This window comes from Oryzias latipes, chromosome 21 (genome assembly GCF_053564925.1).
Source record: "Oryzias latipes strain Hd-rR chromosome 21, Olatipes_Hd-rR_3.1".
NCBI lineage: Eukaryota > Metazoa > Chordata > Actinopteri > Beloniformes > Adrianichthyidae > Oryzias > Oryzias latipes.
This window is the reverse complement of record NC_136257.1, coordinates 13,243,754-13,266,647: the sequence shown is the minus strand read 5'-3', so window position 1 is coordinate 13,266,647 and position 22,894 is coordinate 13,243,754. Positions and strand designations below refer to the sequence as shown.

The following is a 22,894-nucleotide window of genomic DNA, read 5'->3' as shown; positions in this document are numbered from 1 at the left end:
TTCGTCTCCAGGGGATTGCTGGGAAACATCAGCGACAGGAGCTTGGCTGAAGGCTATCTTTCTGGCAACCCATGATCTGGACATCAGGGAGTCTGTTGCAGCCCGGGGAGCCCAGTTCAAAATTGCTGGCGTGTGTGCAGAGGGGGCTGATGTTTCAGAGAGTGTGCAGCAGCATGTGGACAGGGTCGTCTCCGTGGTGAAGCAGCGCTACAGCATGCTGTCGGGCCCCATAGAGAGTCCTGTCACTGCAGTAACAGAGTGCTCCTCCAACATCTCAACTTTGGACAAGATTGAGCAAGTTGCCTGTGCCTTGAACAACCTCTGCATCTCTGCTGCGCCATTGGAGTGACTTATGTGAAGAAAACCCAGACGACCTTAACAATCACTTATTGTTTCATTGGGTTTTATGCAGTTTTTAGAGTTTTTTTTCTCATGCGAGGAAAGCAAACTTTCATTTGCAGAGTCTTTTTCTAGTCCCTGATTACGACTGCATTACTGTTGTTTCTTCTCTGCTTGTAAACGCAAGCAGCAGCATGACGATAAGTGTTACAATAACCCGTCTGCCTTTCTTGGCTCAATCCTTTCCATCCAAGCCAGGTAGATTTAACAAAGTCTTCTGGTGGAATGATCAGTGTAACATGAGCACACCATTCTTCTGCTTCAAATACAGATTTTGAATTTATAAATGTCCTACTCTGTTTTGTAATTTTCTTCAGAAAAAGGTTTGCACAGAATAAGCAAAGAACCTTTATCTCTAACTACGGTAGCTTGTTCACACCAGACTAAGTTATTGAGCAAATTCAGTAGTACCCGGAATATCTGCAAATGAAGCGGCTCTAAAAGCCTTATCTAAATGTCTAAAGCTACTGTGTTTGCTAATACCAGAAGCCTATTTTGTGATAATTGCCTCTGTTAATAAAGTCTTCCAAATGAGCCTTTGATTTATCTTTTAAACGCCTTCATTATTGAACCTTGCAAGCATTTGGTTTGCTCCAAAGAATCATTCTTTCAACGTGGTTGTGTAGCTCATTGTTGTTTTCCACTGGTATCTTCTGATCTCAGGCACAGACGGTTGCAGAAGTTTCTGCTTGTTATCACAGATCATTTGCATTCTCCAATTGTTTTTTCTTTAGTCGTCATTCCCTTCAGCCTATGTGTCTGCTGATGGGGAAAAAGCACATACAGTACACTTCATCAGCAGAACTGTAGTGAATTGATTTCCACAGTGATGCTTTTGCTTCTTAAGCTTGTATATAATTGCATGAATCTTTGTAGCTGTTCCTGTTTGAGTCATCTCAGATACAACAAATGACATATGGAGAAGAAAACCTTTATGTTTTTAGTTTCTCATTTTGTTTCTTCTTAACCCTTGTGCTATCTTAGATGACCTCACCCTTACATTGTCGTGTTCTCCCTACCATGACAAAGATGGATAAAGGTGGAAAGATTTCATGAAATCCATGGACACCAGTGAAGATCACAAATCATTGAAGAAAAAAAGGTTCAGAGCACTGTCTAGTGGGTCTAGATGACCCAACTCCCAATGTTAAAGTGCCTAGGATAGCACAACAGACACTGTTTCAACTGTTCAAAAAAAGTTGCCTTCAGACATAAAATTATAAAGTATTGTTCATTGTATTTTGTTTTCTAGGCTGAAAAAACACTAAACGTTTGGGGTAGAAACCCCATTACCCTCACTCATTTCTCAATTCTTGGATAACTTGTCCACGTTAGTAATGTGTCATCCTTGATTATAGTTTGTTTTTGCTTTGATTTATTTGTTCAACGCTCAAGATTTCTGCTGAAGTGGTGGAGGAGTGACAGTAATGTAATGTACTGCTATATTTTCATTTATGAAAGGGAGAAAAATGCTCAGAAGGCTCCACCTTGAAGTATGTGGTGCGGTCAGTGAGGAAAGAAGACAGATGCTTCACTCCTAAAAAAATTTACTTCAACTCGTTAACATGCAGATCTGGAATTCTGGGAAATTTTGAATCAAAAACAAAACTACTGACTTTATGATTTAAAATTCTTGCAATCTGAAAATACTTTCATTTTGTATGAAAAAATCATCAGTTTGAGTAGTCAGCTGCTGTTATTCACACACGTTTTTTTGGTTTTGCACAACTTCGCAACAATGTACGCAAAAGTCACAAAAGTTTAGGAAAAAAAATCCAATTTAAAACAAACTACAAGCGGTAAAATCACATAATTAAAAATCCTTACCTAAATAATTGCAGTCAGTGTTTTTTTTTCCAAGATTGAATTGATCAATTTTCATCCAATGGAAAGATAATATTTTGAAAAACTGTGGCAAAAATAATTTTAAAATAATTTTCTTGTTTATTGATGTTTTGTTTGGTTCTAAAATATTATAACTATTTGGGTGAATATTCTTCCTTTAATGCTAAAAACAAACATTGTTTGTAATAACGCCATTGTTTTTTTGGTAATGTCTGCCAAAGAAACAGCGCTTAGTTTGAGAGGTGAGTAGAATATTAGAAAAATGGGATTACAAAAAAGTTTATACTCAGGTAGAAGCAAAAATGATTGTTTAGTCAAGTATAAGTAAAAAGTGTTAGTTACTGAAGTATTCACAAAGTGTCAAGAATAGTAATCTATAGATGCAGTGTTAAAATATGTTGGCCAAAACAGTTGACCTAGATCTAGTTTCAAAATGTTTGTAAACAACTTTTCCCTTTGGTTCTGGCATTAGAAAAAAATCTATATTTATCCATTAAGTTTGTTAAACCTAATTAACCTAATTAAAAAAAATAAACTTTCTTGGTAGAAATCTTTTAACAGACTGACGTCAATGTTGCTTACAATGCATCCTTGAATAAATTATACAGAAAACGTTACTGGACTAAAGCAACTTACTGTAACCTTTCTTTGTAGTTCTAAATGTGATTTTTTTAACTAACTTTTAAGTTTTTAAATGATATACTTGTGCAAAGTTGATTTCAACTACACAAAAACTGGAATCTGCTGCAGGGTGAGTCGTGGTCGTAATAGACGATCTCTGTGTGAGTGCTGACGTGCGTTGGTCCGTCACGTGACCTGAGGAATGTTAACAATGCAGCGAGTGTCCAACTTTGTGCTGCATTTCGGATCCTTCTTTGAGTCTGGGGAGAAAATGGAGGCTCGTTTTATCCTTCCCAGCCCGTCGCCGTGTCTTCGCTGAGCGCGTGCCTTCAGTCTCCGCGTCCAGCAGCTAAACGAGCAACTTTTTCCCGCTACTTCTTGTAAGGAACTGACTCTCTATTCTTTGGGATTCTTCTTGTCTTGGCACTTCTCTCATCACACATGGTAAGTTGGGTTACTCGTTAAGGGATAGGGAATGCTAGTTAAGTTGTTTCTACAACTTGTTGCTGAAAAGTGGGAGGGGGGGAATGCCCCATAATAACGCACATATATGTTACCGTTACGGGCTAACAGAAACGGAATCGTTTCTCGGTTTGAAGCGGCTCTGTGGTTTTTACGGGAATGCCTCCATTTTTTTCCCTTTTCCTTCACAGGAATGCGTTGCTCTCAGCCCCCAGCCCTGCCCGGGGTTCAGCGGGGGAGGCCACAGAGCGTTAAAACGCTGGCTTCCGCGTGTGTACACACCTTTCAGACAAACAACACGGATAACGGTTTGATGAGATCAGGAATATATATCCAGGCCACACACGGTTATTAACTGACATTTCTATGGATCAAAAATCCCCCTTTTAGTTCACTGAAAACTGCTTGGAAGTGACCCCCCTCCCCGCACTGATTTAAAACACTAATTGAGTGTTGTGTGACAAAACTTGGTCAACAGCTGTTATGGTTAATTCTATGCACTTTCTGTATAAATTAGTGGGAAAACATACAAACCCCACATGTCAGTAGACCTACTCCAGGTGACATCCCACTTTAATAAAATAAATTAAATGTGTCCAGATGTGTGAAGACTAGAGATATAAAGATTTGATTCATATCCAAGCTGGTGATTGACGATATAATTCGTAGTTGTATGTGTAAAAGTAAACAAGAATGAATGGTAAATCCATTCACATTTTAGTTTCCTGAAGTTCAGCCTACTGTTGTTTTTCCACATCAAAAATAATCCAAAGGGAACATTAGTAGAAAATCTACCACACTGTATGGTCACATTTCTTTGCTAAATTTCAACCCATTGGACTGGAATGATGGACTGATCAGTTTTTGTTGCATCACACGCGTGTTGTTTGCTTTAGTAAAACAAACCTACCATGTCTCAATCCAAATAGTATTTTCCAGTATCAATAATGTAATTTTCAAATGATTTTCTAATAGGAAAGGTCAATTTAATTAACACTGATCAATTTGGTTGGATCGTAGGAATAGCAATTGATTAAGTTGATTAATCGTTACACCCTGAATGATGACACAGCAACAGGTACAGTATGTGTGGTGGTACAGCAGTGCTTAGGACTCCACTTCTCTCAAATGAAGGGTTTGCTTGGCTATTTGAGTTGTTTTATTTAGAATAAGCTTGGTGGAGTAGGAGGTTGAATGGATAGCTTAAGGTTTGTGGATGTTTGGAGATTGTTTAGAAGCATGTTATGTTTAAAGTAGGAGGCCGATCACTAGACGGCCCTCTGCAAATGAGAAATCATCAAAGATGCACTTCTGTTATATGACAAGATTTGCAGCTGTGGGAAATCTCATTTATTTATGATTTTGGGTTTGTTTTGTCATCTGTTGCTTTTGAATTTTTATTTTACTTGTGCAGTGCATATTTTATTTCAAACCATGCTAAAAATTGCAGAGATAAACTTTGTTTTGTTCATCCTAAAACTGAAAGTCAACACCTAGTGGTCATTGTTGGAACTGCAGACACACTGGTCTTTGTCTAAAGGCCTGTTCACACCGGGACGAATTTCGCCGGCGATTTTCGCCGACGTTTAACGCCTCGTGACTAAACAAAGGGCACCAACGAGAGTGTGCACACCGACGCGAAAAAACGCCAGGCGTTAAAGCGTCAAAAAAAAAAAACGCCTCGGGTTCGTTTTTTTTTTTCGACGCATCGCGTCGAAATCTACTCGACCAATGAGAATGGCGCTTTTGCTCACGTGTCTGGAGCTTCTGAAGTTACAGTAAAACACAACTTGGGGGCGCTCAAACACAAAACTGCCTTGCTGAGCACACATACCAGCGAAGAAGATAGACGCCAAGTAGCGTCTACACACAGCCGCGAAGCAATAATGACGGACATTCTAAAATATCCCCGAACCAAGCACCACTTGGAGCTACTGGTGCTTGAAATATTCATGTTTTCTTTGTTTGATTCTGACAAGCGTGTAAATACTTGCTCTCTTCTTCTGAGTGAAAAGCGACTTTAAGAAGCGTAAAGTTGCGCAGCGCCACCTTGTGTACAGGAGTATTTCTGTTTTACATTAAGCGCCATCTAATGTCAGGGAATGAAATTGCATGTTCACTCCACTCATCGTCAGCGAAAATCGCCTGGGTGTGAACACAAAAAACGTGGCGAAAAACGCTGGCGAATAACGCCTGGCGAATATTCGTCCCGGTGTGTACGGGCCTTTATACCCACTTTTTAAGGTTGGTGTTTTTTTTTTAAATAAGGTTATAATACAGCTACTTTCTTTGATACTCATTTATTTTGAAATGTTTAACTTTTTCTGCCATACTGACAACTCAAAGTGCAGCATAGTTTGTCTACTTTTAGAACGCAGTTCATAGAATAAATGATAATAAACTAGGGCTGCACGATATGAAGAAAACTCACGTGTGATATCAGTGATTAATATTGCAATGACAATATGATTTATGTGGACAAAGAGCAAAAAAAAGCATAACTAATTCAACATTTCCGTTTCACTCAAAAAGGTTTACTTAAATAAAAGCCAACATAACTTAAATTATACCCCAAAGAACCCTGGTCTACTTTAGAGGCGCTGATCTAACATAAAAAGGCTCCATCTGTTTGGTCAAATGCGTAAAGGGCTCAATTTGATTTGTTAAATACTTCAAGTTTCCATAAGATTGTTTTTTTCTTTATGTGTCTGAACATTTAAGGTAATCATTTATTGCAATTTACGCCATCTTTTGAGATTCACGTATTGCACAGGCTGTCAAAATGACAATAAACTTAAAATTTACTCTGGAGGCCTATAATAAATAACTCCATAGAACTTTGCCAACTCAAACCAAATTTCTTTGCATTTTTCACTGGGAGATGTAATTTTCTCTTGGGAAAATAAATGTTTCTGCCAATTCCTTCAGACAGACTCTTGACCGACGTGGAGTAATTTTAGAGTAAAAACAAAACCGAGATAAGGGTTTGGAATGTGTATAGTGTTAATCACAACAGTATGAGTGTTTGTGGAGACATGCAGAAGCTCTGGTTTCTTATAGACTGATTTTGGAATAGCGGTTGTCTTTAAGATGTCTCCCGACTCAGATCGGACACATGCACGGTGTTTGCCGGTTTATTTTGGTCAGCACAGACTGTCCCATGATTGGACTGTGGTATTTTACTTGTAGTTACTTGTGGAATGGAATGCTCATCGCTCAGATGTGGTGCCAAAAGCATCACAGGAATGGAGGAAAGAGATCCAGGAGATGAGGAAACATTTTGGAGCCTGGCTCCACAATCTTCCACCAGTGATATGCATTTAAAAAAACCAGAGAGAGAGAAAGCAGGAGAAAGGCGATTTTATCTGTACTAACAATGAAGATCTTCCTTACAATTGCCTAAAGGGATGAGACGGCCAGGGGGGCGGAGGGTGGGTGTGTATTCAAAGAGCTTCCCAGGTTTGCTGCATCTGTTGGGTTGTAACTCTTGGCAATATGACTCATTACAACAACAGTGAGGCCATGTTTGAATGTGTTTTTGCTCTGAGGAATGTCTTCATAGCATATTTGCTTCACAAAGTTGAGTAGAAGTACAATCTGATTGTAATATATGTACTTTTTAATACAACAGCAAATCAGTTGAAGCTGCTTCTCTGATTAAAAGTTACAATACAAACAAATTGCAAAGCCAATTCTTGTTCTTTTAAATTAAATCATCATTAAATTCATTAAATTTGCATGACAACCATTTAATGCTTTTAAGTCATTTTATCATTAAAATCTATCCAATAAATGTGAGATTTCTTTGTAATAGATTTTTGAATCTCTTTCTCATTGAGATTTAATCTGATTGATACTTTCATGATCTACTTTGGCATAGGGCGACAGATGTCCATGACGGCTTCGAACAGTGTTGAACAAATGTGTTTGCTTAGTCATCCATTAGCCTGAAATCCAAGTTTCACATGAATTGGTTCATGAGCTAACTGATTTAAGTTTAAATATAAAGATTTGTTTAATATTTTGATGCATTTAATTTATTTATTTGTATCCCTTGTGAGCATGAAAGCTGCATCGCGGACTGTCCTCACAGTTGGGAGGTCATGGCTGGGTATTTCTTGGGTAGAATTTGTATTTCTTTTTCTTGCATATGTGGGTTTTTGTCCAACTGTTCTCCCCACAGAAGAAAAACCCTTATTTATTTCAACGTATTTTTATACTGGACTTGTCAGCGAGTAGGAGGGGCATCTCTAAAAGTTTTTTCAGCTCCAAGGTCCCAGGTTGAACACTCTATGGAGTGTAGGGCTGTTGGTGTTAATTTAGAATGATGGACATATCTTCTTCTTTTTGGGTCATTTTAATTGGTTATAATAACCACCAGCCACAAAGTCATTGGGATTGCAAAGCACAACAGTAACCTTACGGTTGTAACCACAACAGTAAAAAGAAAACGGCTACAAACTTGTGTTTCTCCTTTTCCCAAATAGGAAGTACCATTTCTTCCTGATAAGGGCGCTACCAGTCGCAGTGGCAACTACTGTCGCCATTGCCATAAATTTGATTACCGGTACTCGGAGCGATTCGGACCAATCACTGTTGACTGGTTTCAACATTACAGTGCCCGTATCAGAAAGAAAATAGTGGCAGATTTTATCTAAATTGCAAGAGCCGGAGGTAAGGCATTTTCTATGAGTGACTTCACACCTCGATTCGTCCATTGTTTTTACAGTCACCGTGTGTGCTGCGTTCAAGAACGCACTCTCCGCAGTTTTATAAACATGCATCCAGCTGGTGTTGGACACACAGGACAAGTACCAGACATGAAGGTGGCGACAGGGAAAAGATTTTTCTTTTATTGTGTATTTAGTGTTTGGAAAGCGCTCGTCCGGTATCTGCAATAGGAAAAGGCTCGGTGCGCAAAGTTAAAGCAGTGCAAATCCAACTAATCTTGCTCCACATGTTTTTTTTACAGCTCTGTACCTTTAAATGTCCATCTTGGAGTCATATTAGTCATAATAATTAAGTGATCATGTTTACATTGGATGGAACTTCCATGTTTTGAAGCGGACGCCACCCACACGTCACTACTAAATCTAAGTCCCCGATTGGTCACAGTGCTGCATCGCTGTGATTTAGCATGAAAAAGTTCAACCGGTTGAGCTGTCAGCGTGCGATCCATGAATGCCTGATTTGTGCGTAGAGCTACGATCACGGGCGCCATTGACTGTGGACTAGGGAGGAGCCAGTGCACACCAGAGACGGCTGCAACACTTCCACAGAGCATCCTTAACGTGTTTCTAAAAGGAATGAGACCTCTGTCAATGCTTGAAGAGGATGGATTTAAAGACATGATTGGGGTGCTGCACCCTGGCTTCCACCTTAATCACTTTTGGAAATGAATGGAGGGAAAACTATTGGAGAATATTTTACTGGTTACTAATTGCAATAGAGTGAAACCCATGATCATAAAAATCTTTTTTGCTTACTATTTCTACGGGAAGTTTAGAGAATGATTTAGTGCAGGGATCAGGAACCCTATAGCTTGCGAGCAAATTATTTTCTTTTTTTGTGCTAACACATAGCTTACCTGGGACTTTAAACCTTTTTATCTTTTATGAGGGGAAATTGAAAATCATGAACTATAAGAGTAAAATTGGAATTTTTTTGAATGCACCATATGCCGAGCATTAGCATTACTATATTTGATTCTAAACCTCCACGGACTGATTACCAGCACCAATAACCATCCCCTTTAAAAAACAAATTATAAAACAAAGGCCCATCACCGTATTTAAAAAAGGTAATCGTTGGCTAAGGGACTACTGAAATAATCATAAATGACAGCTCTAATAGAATGACTCCCAAAGTGACAAATAAGAATGATTTACTATATTGGGGCAGCAGTGGCTATGGTGATTGAACAGGTCAGCGGTTCGATCCCCCGATCCCTGCTTCCCCCAGTCAATTGTTGTTGCCCTTGGGAAAGACCTTTGACCTCCAGTGGGGCTCCACTGGTGTGTGAATGCGTATGAAAGTCTCAGCTGTGGCTACATCAGTAGTTACCATCACCAAGTATGAATGAGGAGTGAAAGAATAATGGAGACACATTGTGCTTTGAGCGTCTGGAAAAGCGCAGAAAAATCAAATCCAGCAATATTATCATTATTTTTATTTTCATCACTATTATTATATACGACTTATTAAATGTTTATCACGCCTTCTTTTATAAATATCTGTGCAATGAGTTAGAGGGTTTTTAGGGTTTATTTTAGGAAAATATTGACCTAAGTCTTTCGTTAATCTCTTTAAAAAACAAAAATAAAACATAGCTTTTTTTTCCTTAAACTATGTTGCTGTAAAGAAAAAGAGGTCAAGGTGTGTTGTGATGTTGCATTGTTGAAATTTGAAATATTTATTCTTCTTCATTAAAGTCCAACTCCAATCATCTTTTGATCTATTGTAACGCGTTCCCAGTGTTCTTCTAGTTATCATTATGCCGTTTTTTAACCTAAAAAACAAATCAAAACCTTTGTTGTTGTTTTTTTAGGACATAGTTTATGCAGAGAAGCAGTAGTTTATTAGAAATTTACCTGTGAGTTGTGGTTGAGACCTTTGGCAGAACAACCCCGCCCCCTTCCCCTCGTTGTTTCTCATATGGAAATGCACATAAAGTTACTCCACTTTTCCAGTTATTTTGTGCATCAGATAGAATGGAGATTTTTATACATTCAGATAGAGAGTTTGTCCACTTTGTCAGAAAGTTTTGAGCTGCTGTGGACGTTTTCATGCCACCAAATGCCTTTTAGCGTTTGAAACGAAAAAGGCTCTGAGTTTAATTCAGGTTTGCTTTTCTGAACCAGTTGAAAAACGGAAACTCAGTCATCACATGAGGACTTCTTTAGGGACTTTCAGGGGAAATGGCTGTGGAAACACTGAGTTTTTGTCATTTTTCTGAAAGCAGAAAAACTGAAAATGTGGAAAAATTGAAAGCACAAAAGACAATATCGCTGCAACTAATCTGAGTCACAGCAGCTGCGCTTTTATTTTTCCAACTGTCAGCATTAATCTAAATGAAGGCCTCACCTCGCTCCTCACGTGACGCCTCATTTAGGAACATGTATGCCACACGTCATCCTGTCTGCAATGCAGGAATAACGCCGCAGTGGCAGAATGTGGAGCATGTCCCCTCCCAGATAAGACAAGGGTTATATGTCCGGGAGCATCTCAGTCAGAGGGGCTTCATCGCTTGATGTGACCCCTTCCTCTTGGAGGCGTGTTCATGGATGACTGCGATGAAGTACTATGCAGTGAGAGCGGGTGGCTCAGTGGTGCAACTGCAGCTATGCATGGGGGGGGGGTTATGACCACTGGTATTCCTGAATTATGCAGAAGGTATGCCCCAGAGCTTATGCACTGCTGGTATGGAATTTGACTCCCAGGCCTGCAGGTAATAATAGTCTCCTAGGTTACAGTTTTGACATTTTGTGACCACTGGGAACATATTTGGAGTTCCAGGTCCTTCACCTTATGTTACAGAAGAAGGTTGGATCCCTTTTTATGTTCTTCCCCATTCTCACATTCAAGATGGAGACTTTGATGGAGAGTGCATAGCTGAAATCTTCATATTCTAACTCTGTGTTTTCCCTTACAGGCGCAGATGGGCACCGTCATGGTTTGGCTCCATAGTGCCCTCATGAGCAGCTCCACTTCCTGGAATAAGTTGGAACCCGAGCCTTGAAGTCACACCATGGAATGCTTGTAGTATTGTGCGTCCCTTTCGTCCACCCCACCAGCAACAGCAGGAATCAGAGACACCCAGTGTGACACAAACGACTGAGGGCCACAGGAACTGCTCCCAGAGGCTCTTTATCTATTTAGGTCAGATAGCTTGAGACGTTTTCGGGAGGGTGCAGGGGAGCTTGCTCTAGTTTCTGACTGACTGTGTGGGCTTTCCTTCTGAGAGTTAGTGCCCTGGCACAGGCTCTCAGACCATGAGACCCAAGACTTTCCCAGCAGCCCCGTATGTGGGCAACACGCGACAGAGGCTCCAGGAGATTAAGGAAGGCCTGAAGCAGCCGGCCAAGCTGGTGAGCCAAGCTCTGCATGGAGGAAGCTCCCGCTCTGAGAGAGGCTCCGACTCGAAAAGCGGGAAGGACACAACCAGTCGACAGCAGCAGCTCCGGCCGCCTCAGAAGTTCAACAACTACCAGAATGCACTCAGAGAAATCCGCAAGTCCCTCATGCCCTTCGCCAACGAGTCTGGAGAGGCCGGAGAGGTGAACCGACAGATGCTGCACGAGCTGGTCAACGCAGGATGTGATGAGGTGAAGATGAGTAGATTTGATCCTTGACCATTTAAGGGCTGATGTATGGACTCATTCAAGTAGTTTCAGCTTCTTCTTTAAGGTTATGCCTTAGTCACAACTGCCCTTACAGGTAGATAAGGGCTGTCTGCAGGGGAAAAATGGACACACCTGTATGGGGTTAACCCAAACAGCGAATGTTTGTGCACAGTTTTTCCTGCTGGTATGCTGCAGGCAACATGTCCTTTCAAACAACTGAACAACACTTAAGGGTTAGGTAGGTGAGACACAGCTGTGTGGTTTATACCACACACCTTTTGCTCATTTTTACAGGTTAATGCTGGTTTTAAGTCCCAGTCTGATCATCTTAAGCTCTATTTTCAGAGCGTTCCCAGTGGTCTTTTAATTATGATTATGCTGTTTTTAGCCGAAATCATAAACCTGTCGTTTACTAGGACATAGTTTCTGCAGAGCGGCAGGAATTTATTAGAATTTCACTTCGGAGTTGTGGGCGGGAACTGATGGCTGATGGCATGGAAGTAACTCTCTCCAATTATCCATTTGATCACACTCTCTCCTGCTAGCTTACAGCCCTCACAAGCCCAAACTAACACTAGCGGTGGAACAAAAATGGTGAACAATGTTAGAGCCAGTCGTACAGTTTTGATCCAGATTCCAGCTCAGCCGAGCAAAACAAAGACGTACATGGATCTATTTGTCTGTAAATGGATCCATCAGAAACAGTTTTTTTCAAATGGCAGGATTTGAATAAAGAAATAGTCAGAAATGTAGTCTTAATCTTAATTTTTTGCTATATACGTCTTTTATCATCAAAAAAGGCTACAAGAACATGTTATTAAAAACACCCAAAACAATTTTTTGTGTTTTTTTGAGCTCTTCAATGCAATTCAGTACAAGTGTGTGTGTCGCTCCCCCCCCAGTGAATGGTGAGCTGGTTGCATAACTGAGTGGTGTTGAAATCTTGAAATATCAGGTGGATTTCTCAACTGGCTTGCTTGGCATTTTTTCCTGTTATCCCCCTTGCAGAGTGGTGAATGTTTCCATGGGTCGCTTTCACGTAAAACTAAACGTTATTTGGATGTTGCTTCACCTTCAGCTTGGAGAATTAAATCAATTCCATGTGCAAACGTTTAGATTTGATTCCCTCCGATGCGTCTTTAGTTGGAAAAATCTACTTGCTCTGATTTTTGGGTCACATTTTTAAAAGTTCCTGCTGAATAGCCTTCTGTGTGTTTTCTTCCCATTATCTTCTTATTGGAAGCTGTTGAAATGTGCTTTGAAGAGAAGGCAGTGGGGCTCGCTTGAGGGGGCGATTAAAGCAACTGATTCAATCATGGACTGTGTTCACAAAATGCAGTTTGTCCAGTCAGGACCTGGTGTGTGTGGTTGAAAACCCCGTGACGAAGCGCGGTATGCCAAGAATGCCGCGCTCAAGCCTGTGCACATTAGGACGACAAAGCAGAGCAGCCAAATCGATTTTTAGCTCATCGCAGACAAAGAGCCACTGTTTGTCAAGTGTTTGCTGAAAGCAGGACCTTTGCTCTGTGTCATGTGTTGCACTGGAATTAATGTGTATTTGATTCTATTTTGTTCAGACTGTTCTTCTGTTTGCTCTTTTTCTTAATTACTTTTTTATGTCATTTAGGGGTGTCAATGATTAGTCAACTACTGTAAAAAGACGCTAATTTGGTATCGGTATTTTATCTTTTAGTCATTTGAAATGGTTATAATAACCACCAGCCACAAAGTAATTGGGATCGCAAAGCGCAACAGGAACTTTTGGAGGCAGTATAGCCCTTCCTCAACCATAGAAGAAGAGTTTCATGTTGCATTCACACTGGCCAGGTGAGATGCGTTCAAGAACGCGCTCTACACAGTTCACAACGCCTTAAATGGTCATGTGTTTTTTATGCAGAGCTAAAAACGGCTGTAGAAACTTGAATGGATGCAAGTTTTCAACATGGAATCCTGAGCCACCCTTCTTCGCGCCTTGAAAAAGCCTTTAGTTGGAAGGTGTTGCTTAATAGCATTTTGCCAACGGCACTGTGAACATCGCTTTACAGTTGACAAACTGCCTCCAAAGCATTCAACAAATTTCAAATCGGTTGTAGAAACTAACGATGCGTGAGCGCAAGAGTTTTGAACGCGGAATCCAGAAACACACATTTACATAACTTTTCATTGGAAGTGGTTGAACACGTGTTGCAGAAGACTGGGTGAACGTAGCTTTAGACTGACAAACCAGCCCAATTGGACTGGTCCAAGTTGACAGAACCTTCCAAAGCCTTTAAAAAAAAAAAAGGAGGGGCAGAAATCTGAAGGTGGATTACATGTTCTGAACTGTAAAGAGATTGTTGGAAGAAATGGAGCAGAGAGGCGTGATGTAAACCTTACTGTTGATCTTTACTCCTGTGGGTTACTGTTGTGGACATGTGGTGCTGGTGACAGAGATAAGCAACCTCCCCATTGAGATCATCTAACCCGTTTAGGTCACAGAGGCAGAAGGTGGAGGAACCTGTGGTTAATTCTCTGGATTTGGTTTGATTTGACATTTGAATCTCCTTGCTTTGGTTAAGGATAGCATCACTTCGAGTCCAGCCAAAGGGTGCTGGAGCCTGTCCCAGCTACTGTTGAGCGAAGGCGTGGTACAGATCGCCAGTCTGTTGCAGGGCACACAAGCACTCCCACACACACTCATAAATGCACACCTAGAGAGACTCTTAGATTCACCAATTAACCTATGAAGCCTGATTGTGGACTGTTAGGAAGCCAGAGTGTCTGGAGAAAACCCACTTAATGAAAGGAGAAGATGTTCACTTTGATGTTTCATGAAGGAGGTCTGCATTTGCAAACCATCATCAGTCATTCGTGTTCAAATATTCTGAAAGTAAGTACTTTACTTTTTTCATTCAAATGCAGTTTTTGACTGTGATTTAAAGTTTCTCTAAACAAACATAGACAAGTCAGACTTTCTTTGGAGCAGTGTGACTCGTGGTCATCAGTTTGATTTTGATCTGGAGCTTTTCTGTCACTATGTTTGCACATCATCCCATCGGCTGATTGAAATCAAGCATTTTCTTTTCTTTATTTATTTCTTTATTTATTTCTTCATTCTTTTTAGGACTGCCTCTCGTTTATCTTTCAAAACTGTGCAGGGGGTTGTGGACAACTCGCTCGGCCATTTCCTGTACTTGTAGTTGACCTCCATTGCTGTACTATTGTGAATGGACCAGAGCAGGAGTGGTCCAGTCAAACAAACAGGAAGAGGACATTCAATGGCAGCAGGGTGGAACAGTTCCTATTCTGCTGTCCAGTCACCACCCAACCTGTCCCCTCCCCTCTCCTCTCCTCTTTCTCTGTCTGGTCCTTCCGTCAGAACCGTCTGCTGCCTCTCCTTGTCTGACAGATGCATTGATTCACTGTGTTGCAGATGAGATGGTTGTTTGCCTTTTAGATGCTAAGGTTGTATGTGAACTTCTCTTTATTGGCGTTTACAGCGAAAGATTACGATAACATGCTGCTATTTCAAATCAAATATCATACCGTAGGGAAAAAACTATTTAGTCAGCCACCAATTGTGCAAGTTGTCCCTCTTGAAAACTATAAGAGATACCTGTAATTTTCATCATAGGTATACCTCAACTGTGAGAGATGAAACTGAGGGGAAAGAATTTCAGAAAGTCACTGTCTGATTTTTAAAGAATCTATTTGTAAATTATGGCGGAAAATAAGTATTTGATCAATAACAAGAGTTCAGCTCAATACTTTGTTATATATCCTTTTGTTGGCAATGACAGCAGTCAAATGTTTTCTGTAAGTTTTCACAAGTTTTTCACAAACATTTGCTGGTATTTTGGTCCGTTCCTCCATGCAGATCTCCTCTAGAGCAGTGATGTTTAGGGGCTGTTGCTGGGCAACATGGACTTTCCACTCCTTCTAAAGGTTTTCCATGAGGTTTAGATCTGGAGACTGGCTAGGAGGCTCCAGGACTATGAAATACTTCTTACCTAGAAACGTCCTTTACGAGGTTATGTCTATTTAAAAGCGTAAAGCCCGGGTGTGAAGCACCTAACAGCCTGAACAGTTCACTCAGATCTGGTTTTAAACAAAGTGACAGATGGGTTGTGCTTTGTATGCTGTAGATAGATAGTTGCTTCAATCTGGTAACTGTTGCAGTTCATACGAAACGTATGTTGTATCTTGATAGTCAAGTCTTTTTAGGTGAATCCATCCTCCAAATGTCCTTTAGTGTCATTTCTTTTTGTGCTTTTATTCATAAATGGCTCTTCCATGTTCTATAGTTGGATTTCTATCTGCTGACTCATCCTGACTGACCAGCCCCTCTGCTTCGTTTAAATTCTGCAAATGTTCTATAGGCTATGAGTCACAGAAAAGCTCTTTTTGACTTTTAGAAGTCATCGGTAGATTTACTATCTAATAATTGTTGAAGAGCAAACATTTTCACACTTCCGTGTCTATTTTTAAGTTTTCAATTAATATCTACTAAAAAACAGATTTTTTTTTCTGGCTGTCAGGCTTTCTCTCAAACTTTCCTTTTTTTTTTAAAAACCTTTGGGGTCTTTTTTTTTTAAAGAAAAATATATTAAGGTGGTCATCATGGGTTTCTGATCTAACTTCTGAATCTGTGTCACTTTTTAATTTTAACAGTGCCCTGATCCAATTTACCAGGTCATTTGATTGTGTTAAAAACTCCTCCATGATTCACTTAAATAGTTTTCCAGGAGACCAAACTCTGAAAAACATGAAAAGTTAGTAGAAAATAGATTTGTTGGGGCTGTTCTGATTATGTCTACTGACTCCAGCTAATATTTAGTCATCCCACTTAAGTTAGTGCTGTAGTTTAGTTTGCTGTGATTTCATGGTGAATGGTGTATACTTGTATAGCGCTTTTCTACCTTCCTCGAAGGCTCAAAGCGCTTTACAGTCACAGTCCCTGATGACTGCAAACCCTAACGCTCCACTGATATCAGTGTGTGAACACTGGCTCCAGCCTTAACCAGAGGTGTGGTGGGGTTCAGTGTCTTGCCCAAGGACACTTCGGCATATAAGCGGGCAAGGGGAACCTGCAACCTTCCGATCAGAGGTCGACCGCCCACCAACTCCAGAGATTCCTATGCATGCTTTCTGTTTTTGGCCAAATAATATCAGTTTAGACTAATTCCATAACTATCAATCAAATTTCATTCATAGAAATGCTTTATACAGTTTTCTGTTTGGTTTTTGTTACATTTTTGTCATTTGTCTTTATAAAGAAATTTACATATGGACAGTTTGTCTATGAATACTTTGAATTTCACGTTATTTTAATATCATCTAACTTTTATATTTCTTATTTTCATGCCACTAAGCTGTGCTTCTCTACTTTTTTATACATATTTTTTAACTTTTTTTGATCTGTAGAGCCGTATTTGCTGTTTTGTGGCAGCCATTATGCCGTCGAACTGCCCTATCCTAATTTCCTCTCTGACATTTGTCTTGATGCTTCACTCTTTTCCTGCCCAGTTCTTATCAGATGGTCTTCCTCATCCTTCCCTACTTCTCCAGCTGCAGATCTCATACCAACATGGCTGGTTACATAATCATTTTTTCACTGGAGGAAATGCTTTTGAAGGGGAACAGAGGGTGGGGCTGCATGCCTGGCATCAAGATGACAGTCAAACAAAGGAAGTTGAAGGAAAGAGGCTGCAATCTGTGGTTTAACTTTGTTTTCTCTCTTTAGCTTTAAAGCTCTCATTGTTTCTGGCGGGGATACACTGCAGTCTTAGACCTGGAGATGCTGAAATCTGTTTTATGGAAAATCTATGACTATATAACTGTAAAAACTTCTAGTGCAACTCCAGGCCAACATTGCCATAAATGCATATTAAAATGCTAAATTTTTTAATGCTGTGAATATAGAACAAAAGGGAACCAAAGTATCAAAAGTTTTTGCATCTCTTAAAGGAAATGTTTTATCAACATTTCTTTCTATACTTGTCATCCATCTCCATGTGGCTCTGATTTCTGGAGTCCAGATCTGGAATGTGTTTAAAACTTGGTCAGTGGAATAGCTAAAATCTTCCCATCATTGTTCAGACTGCAGCTCAGACCCAGTCCGTTTCATCCGTCTCTAAGAGCAGTTTGTGTTTCTTTGTAAGAGTGTAGGCTGGTGATTATGTGCTTGGGATAGATCGGCGGCATGCTGCCCACAAACCATTATAACAAGGGTGCAGATGTGGCCTGGATATTTTCAACTGAGAGGGAAAACAGGAGGGAGACTGTCCAGACTACAAATAGCTTAAATTCCTGCTTCCTGGGCTGAGGAATGTAAGCAAGGAACATCTGTTGCCATGACAGCCGGGGTCACCAGACACACCTCCACCCAACACACACACACGCACACATCCATACAAACATTTGCACTTGCAGTGTCATCCAAGAGGAAAGACAAACGATAAAAACAATGAAGGCTTTCATATGCTGTACTTTCATCTAAAATTTGTTTTATAACATAAGATATTTAGGAGTTAAGGAGTTTATTTTAAACAAGGGACAATGCACACAAAGAACATTGATCTCATGAAAGTTGAAAAGATTTATTTCGCCAGATTATAGCAAATTTAGCTTATTTCGGCCTGTATAAGTAAAACATTTAAAAGCTTTGTTCATGACTCAACAATTTTGTAGCCACCTTTATTGCACGTTTCCCATGGGTGTATAGAACAGTATCATCAGCGTACAATATAATGGTAGCATCCTTACAGTGTATATCTGTTATGTATAAACAGAATAGCAGCATCCCTCAAAATGACCCTTGTGGGACTCCCAGCGGTAATGCTACCATTCACTCTGACTCTCGGGTCAACCACTTAAGTTAAGCTAAAAAAAGTACAATAAAATTTAGAGAGTGACTATAAAACACAATTGGAGAGGTTTATCACATACGGGTTACTCTCACCGTTACCCTCTCCATCACTGTTCTAGACACAATGTGGAATTCCATCTGATCACTTTCCTCTTCTTTATACCAGTTATTTAAAAAAATATATTTTTATCAGATTTTGGTACAAAAATAACATTTACAGACAACATCTGATGTAAAAGATATTAGCCAATAATTAATCCAAACCATTCATTAATGCACAACAAAAATTTACTTGGATAACGAAATAAAGCACCTTTGTTCAATTCAGTTTTATTTATATAGGCCAAAATCACAACAACAGTTGTCTCAATGGGCTTCGTACCAGTGATTGAATTTGAGTGTGTTGACTAAAATTCAATTCAACACTTCCCTCATTTCTGGTGCAAAACTGCAGTAAGAGTCATCTGTAATGCTCTATTTTAGTAAAAATAGAAAAAGAAAAAAATGCTTTTAAAAAAACAGTTAAACAGTTTTTGCATGATAAGAATTAGCATTTCAGTTTTCAGCTTAAAATAGGAATTAACCATGCCAAAAAAACTTATAACGCAATGTTCACCAACCCTCTTATGGTATCTTAACAGAAGGTTACAAAGAATGTGGAAATTTCATTATTTGCAGTACATCTTATCATTTAGAGATTTGAGACACAGCTAGATGTTCTCCCCGGGTTGCTCGGGATTAGAAACTCCCTAAGTGTGAAAATGGCTACATGAGCTGAAATATGTTTGAAAAAACATCCACAAATGCCAGTTAAGTTTCGAAACACTCCTTTATTCTTTGTCTGCAGACCAGTGAAGACATATTAAAAATAAAAGTTGTAAGATTCTAAATCACCACCTTCCTGGTCACTGTGATTAGCACAAACCCCTCAATTCTTGTCTGAAACACCTTGAGCTGCTCGTCTTAAAAGGGCTTTCCGGGCTCAAGGTGACTTTAAAAGCTGTTTTGTCTTCTTTTTTTAAAAACTTGTCCAGGCAAAACAATAAATGAGCATCTGCCTGAAGAATCAAAATGGTTTCAGCTGAACACTGATAGTCCATAGTCAGAGGAAAATGTGAAATAAGCTAAAAACAAAAACCCACAAAGTTGCAAACACGATCCCACAAAAACTGCACTGACATTAGAATTTGAAAATAAAAAAGGTTCAAATAGTGTTATTCTGGACATGCCCCAATTATTACAACTCACAGATCAGAGTAGGATGTAACAAAAAATGAACCAAAGGGAAAATCTTAGACAGAAAACAAAGAACAGTACACAAAACAACAGTGGGATCAAAAGTTACAAGAGCACATGGTTATTTTAAAATGCTATTCATAGCTCTATGCTAGAGCTAAACGGCTCAAAAATATGTGAGAAAAGTTTTCACTAAAAAGTATGCAACTCTAAGCATGACAGAAGTTGAGCCAAATGCATCTCTGCCAACAGTCTTATGGCCTTTAAACTCCTCCAGCTGATCTGCCCAACACCATCAGCTGGCCTCAATCAGCTGATCTTCATCAACTGACTGTAATCAGCAGGTCTGAAGAGGAACAGCTCCTGTAAAGACAGATAAAAGGAAAATGAATGGAATGATAATAAATAAATACAATCTAAATATATGTGCATACAAAGGAATAAATCGATTTGAAGTCCATCGTTCACTGGTCTTTTGACAGTACAGTATGTACATTTTCAGCAGCTCTTTTAGACCAGCTGCTTATGTAATCTGCCTGTGTAGCATGTCACCCCTTAAAATGTTAAGCTGCTACCATCTCCATAATGCAATTTTTAAAAATTATTAACATTTGAATAATAATAGTGGATTCGATTTATCTGCGCTTTCCAAGACGCTAAAAATGCTTACTTTGTCACCATTATTCATTCACTCCCTAATCATACTTGGTGATGACAGAGACATGACTGCCAGGCCCCAACGGCCCCTCTGACCATCAGCGGGACATTCGTACAAATTCTCACACCAGTGGAGCCTCACTAGAGGCAGGGAACGTGAAGTGTCTTGCCTAAGGACACAACAACAGTTGACTGGGGGGGGGGGGGTTCGAACTGCCAACCCTTCGATTATTGGACGACTTGCTGAAATATCAGAGTCACATTTTTTCATTTAGGAAGATTATTGACAGTCAAGTATTTTTTTCCCTACTTTTAAGGCATAATGTAAACTTTTCCACATCTTTTAATTTTCCAGTATTTTGAATAAAAAAAGATTACATGTTTGCCTGTTTAGCAATTACTGCAGCTGCTTTAGCACAAACTTCGCCCCTGTTCAACTTTTTTAAAGCTGTAACTGAATTCAGCTATTAAGGAAAAAATGATAAGATCAGCAAAAGTTCAGACAATGGTAAAAAAAAAAAAAAAGCCCCAGAAAGAACTTTTCTATTGTACAACAACACAATTGTTTCAATGTCATTTAACAGCAAATGACCCCAAAATACTTCCCTGTCCTTTGAGCATAGGAAAACAAAGGAACCTCTGATGAGAGAAGATTTATCCTCAGGGAGTCTTTTTGCCGTTTATCAGGCCGACAGGGAGCTTTCGTTTGTTACAAGGAAACGCAATCAAAGATAAATTGTTTTAGAGCAAGCCTTCAAAGTAATGGAGGACACGCTGAGTTCTGAAAGGCAGGAAATGGCAAGGCCATGCTTTTTGCATGGCATTACCTGAACTGCTTCACTGTCACCTCCCATTCTGCCGCAGTACCTTTAAGCCCCTGATCATTCACAGCTCTGTTTATACTCTGTTGCCTGTGTGAACACAACTCTGTGTGCGTGTGTGTGTGTGTACATTCCTCTGAAGCCAGAGGAGAGCTGTACCTAGCAGAGCTGGCCCATACTGTCACACTGCATTTTTTTTAACCTCTGTTGCTCTGCTTGTGTGGGTGTTTGAGTTTCTCTTTTATTTTGAATAATTTGTGCATAATGAAATATTACCTGGCCATGTTATTCTTCTTTTTTTCTTTTTTTATTTCAATTCGTGGTTTTTAGGGATGGTGTTTTGATAACTTGTCCATTAGATTCCTTTTTGTGTTTGTTTTTAGCTCTCATACACACCTTTTGACACAAAATATCTGGTAGAGCTATAAATCTGTCAGGATGGCTGCAAAATGATTACAAATGATCATTAGATATTGGCTTAAAATCTTTTAGTCACTTTGCTGATCTTTTCCAAATCTTGGCTTTTGCATTGGATACAAATGTTTTTTTTTTTCATTTTGTTCATCCAAAGGACTGTTTTCTAAATGTGTTTTGATTAATTCAAAGCCTCTTAGAAAATATACCGGTAATCATGCCAAATAATGTGTGTGGCTATGACTGTGGGATTGTGTTGACCTAGCATAATGCTCCGCACCAAACCTTTGCTTTCTAAACATGATCTCACCTGCAATAATGATCAGTAATTCATGTTAGTTTAAGATCAGCCCCAAACAACTACTCGTTCAGATTGTTTACACTCTGAGTAGTAACTCTTTACATTTTAAAGCCTAACTACATATTTTATAAATGTTATATTCAATTGTGTTGTTTGTGTGTGTGGTTTTGAAAACCCAACAATAAACCTCTGGTGTTGTGTTTTCCACACACTGCTTCTCATTCAGACAGTGAGAACTCATCTATCTGTTTGTTTGTTTTTCCTGAAGATGGTTAAGGTTTTGGACTGACCCAGTGGTTTTAGCATTACTTCCTAAAATACATTTACTGCATAAGTATAAATGTCATGTTGTTGCGTTCTCTTGATACAAAGTGGCTAGACTGCTTTCTATCTTAATTGTCTGTTAAAACCAGTTGTTCTTTCCTAAATGTGGCCTGCAGGTGTAATTAAGTGACTCTGTCACAGCAGAAAGGCAGAGGTCTTAAGCTAAATGTCTTAACAGTGAGGTCACTGCCATTTTAGAGTTTGTTGTCATCGAGGTGTGGGTCGCTGTCATGGAGAGAAAAACTTTTTTCCTCCCTTTTGCTTCTTTTTTTGCTTTGGTGTGGAAAAACATGACTACAGTTCTGTCAATTCTTCCATCTTGAAGTTTTTCTTGTAAATTAAAAGTGTTATGTGTCTATATTATAGTCATATTGGGGCTACAAGGTTGGGGCTAAAAATATTATTATGGTGTACATGTTTTTGGATACAAATAATCGAATGATGTTTGATCTAAAGCTTTAGCTGCCAGATGAAAAGTGCATAATGTTTGAGGAAACCCCTGAACCAGCCCATGATTTTTCCCATTTAGATCCAGGTTTACACTCGCATTAAACATAAACGTCTGCGTTTGTCCTCCACCAATGCATGTTTTTGCAAAGCGGTGTTAACTTGAGTTATTTTACCA

At 39.5% G+C, this 22,894-nt stretch overlaps 1 protein-coding gene across 1 annotated transcript in view; it reads left to right on the top strand.

Annotated features, from left to right (window-relative positions):
• The first annotated feature begins 3,040 nt into the window (after positions 1-3,040).
• Positions 3,041-22,894, top strand: part of lats2 (large tumor suppressor kinase 2) — a 31,122-nt gene continuing 11,268 nt past the window's right edge. Inside the window, exons 1-2 of the mRNA XM_011489447.4 lie at positions 3,041-3,309; positions 10,979-11,651. Coding sequence (XP_011487749.1) covers positions 11,319-11,651 — 333 coding nt within the window. The 5' untranslated portion in view covers positions 3,041-3,309; positions 10,979-11,318. The remainder of the gene's footprint in view (positions 3,310-10,978; positions 11,652-22,894) is intronic.